General features: G+C 57.9%; 1 protein-coding gene across 1 annotated transcript in view; it reads right to left on the reverse strand.

Annotated features, from left to right (window-relative positions):
- Positions 1–302: 302 nt before the first annotated feature.
- LOC123999867 (proline-rich protein 36-like) overlaps positions 303–1,629 on the reverse strand; it is a 7,906-nt gene continuing 6,579 nt past the window's right edge. Inside the window, exons 2-5 of the mRNA XM_046305875.1 lie at positions 1,422–1,521; positions 1,167–1,332; positions 910–1,044; positions 303–851 (exon numbers count right to left, since the gene is read on the reverse strand). Of these exons, the coding sequence (XP_046161831.1) occupies positions 303–851; positions 910–1,044; positions 1,167–1,332; positions 1,422–1,521 (950 nt within the window). The remainder of the gene's footprint in view (positions 852–909; positions 1,045–1,166; positions 1,333–1,421; positions 1,522–1,629) is intronic.

Raw genomic sequence — 1,629 nt, forward strand, 5'->3', positions numbered from 1 at the left:
GGGCAAAACCAGCAACAGTCAAATTCATAAGGGCCTGCATGGAGTAGGTGACGTTGTTAATCCAATCACCTACGACAATTTGATCCAAACAACTCACTCTGACTCTCTGAGGGTTTTTCAAAACGACTACATGTGAACCTCTAGGCGTGGCTCGTCTACTCAGCTTTTGGACCACGTTTACCCTTTGATTGCTGGTTTTCAATTGGTTCCCCTGCATCTCTATTCCCCCGAGCAGAGACAGCTGCTGCAGAATTAGAAGCACCAAAAACACGTACCTTAAAGGTTTACCCCAAGTTCTGTTTTTAAACAATGTGACCATAGCGGTCATGTGTAACAACGTCAGGGTCTGGTTGTGCACTCTTATCTGTTAGAATGGTTGTGACGTCTTCTGGCAGTGTGAGGGGAGACAATGGGGGCTGTGGCGTCTCCTGGTAGTGTGAGGGGAGACAATGGGGGCTGTGGCGTCTCCTGGTAGTGTGAGGGGAGACAATGGGGGTTGTGAGGGAGACAATGGGGGCTGTGGCGTCTCCTGGTAGTGTGAGGGGAGACAATGGGGTATGTGAGGGGAGACAAGGGGAGACAATGGGGGCTGCCTCCTGGAGGGGAGACAATGGGGGCTGTGACGTCTCCTGGTAGTGTGAGGGGAGACAATGGGGGCTGTGGCGTCTCCTGGTAGTGTGAGGGGAGACAATGGGGGCTGTGGCGTGAGGGGAGACTCCTGGGAGTGTGAGGGGAGACAATGGGGGCTGTGACGTCTTCTGGGAGTGTGAGGGGAGACAATGGGGGCTGTGAGGGGAGACAATGGGGGCTGTGAGGGAGACAATGGGGGCTGTGAGGGGAGACAATGGGGGCTGTGAGGGGAGACAATGAGGGGAGACAATGGGGTCTTCTGGGAGTGTGAGGGGAGACAATGGGGGCTGTGAGGGGAGACAATGGGGGCTGTGGCGTCTTCCTGGGAGTGTGAGGGGAGACAATGGGGCTGTGAGGGGAGACAATGGGGGCTTTGAGGGAGACAATGGGGGTTTTGAGGGGAGACAATGGGGGCTGTGAGGGGAGACAATGGGGGTGAGGGGAGACAATTTGAGGGGAGACAATGGGGGCTGTGGCGTCTCCTGGTAGTGTGAGGGGAGACAATGACAATGGGGCTGTGAGGGGAGAGGGGAGACAATGGGGGCTGTGGCGTCTCCTGGTAGTGTGAGGGGAGACAATGGGGGCTGTGAGGGGAGACAATGGGGGCTGTGAGGGGAGACAATGGGGGTTTTGAGGGGAGACAGTGTGAGGGGAGGGGGCTGTGGCGTCTCCTGGTAGTGTGAGGGGAGACAATGGGGGGGGCTGTGAGGGGAGACAATGGGGGCTGTGAGGGGAGACAATGGGGGCTGTCTCCTGGTAGTGGGGAGACAATGGGGGCTGTGAGGGGAGACCTGGGGCTGTGAGGGGAGACAATGGGGGCTGTGAGGGGAGACAATGGGGCTGTGACGCTGTGAGGGGAGACAATGGGGGCTGTGAGGGGGACAATGGGGGCTTTTGAGGGGAGACAATGGGGTTTTGAGGGGAGACAATGGGGGCTGTGAGGGGAGGCGTCTGGGGTAGTGTGAGGGAGACAATGGGGGCTGTGGCGTCTCCTGGTAG

Source organism: Oncorhynchus gorbuscha, linkage group LG16, assembly GCF_021184085.1.
Source record: "Oncorhynchus gorbuscha isolate QuinsamMale2020 ecotype Even-year linkage group LG16, OgorEven_v1.0, whole genome shotgun sequence".
In the NCBI taxonomy this organism is placed as follows: domain Eukaryota; kingdom Metazoa; phylum Chordata; class Actinopteri; order Salmoniformes; family Salmonidae; genus Oncorhynchus; species Oncorhynchus gorbuscha.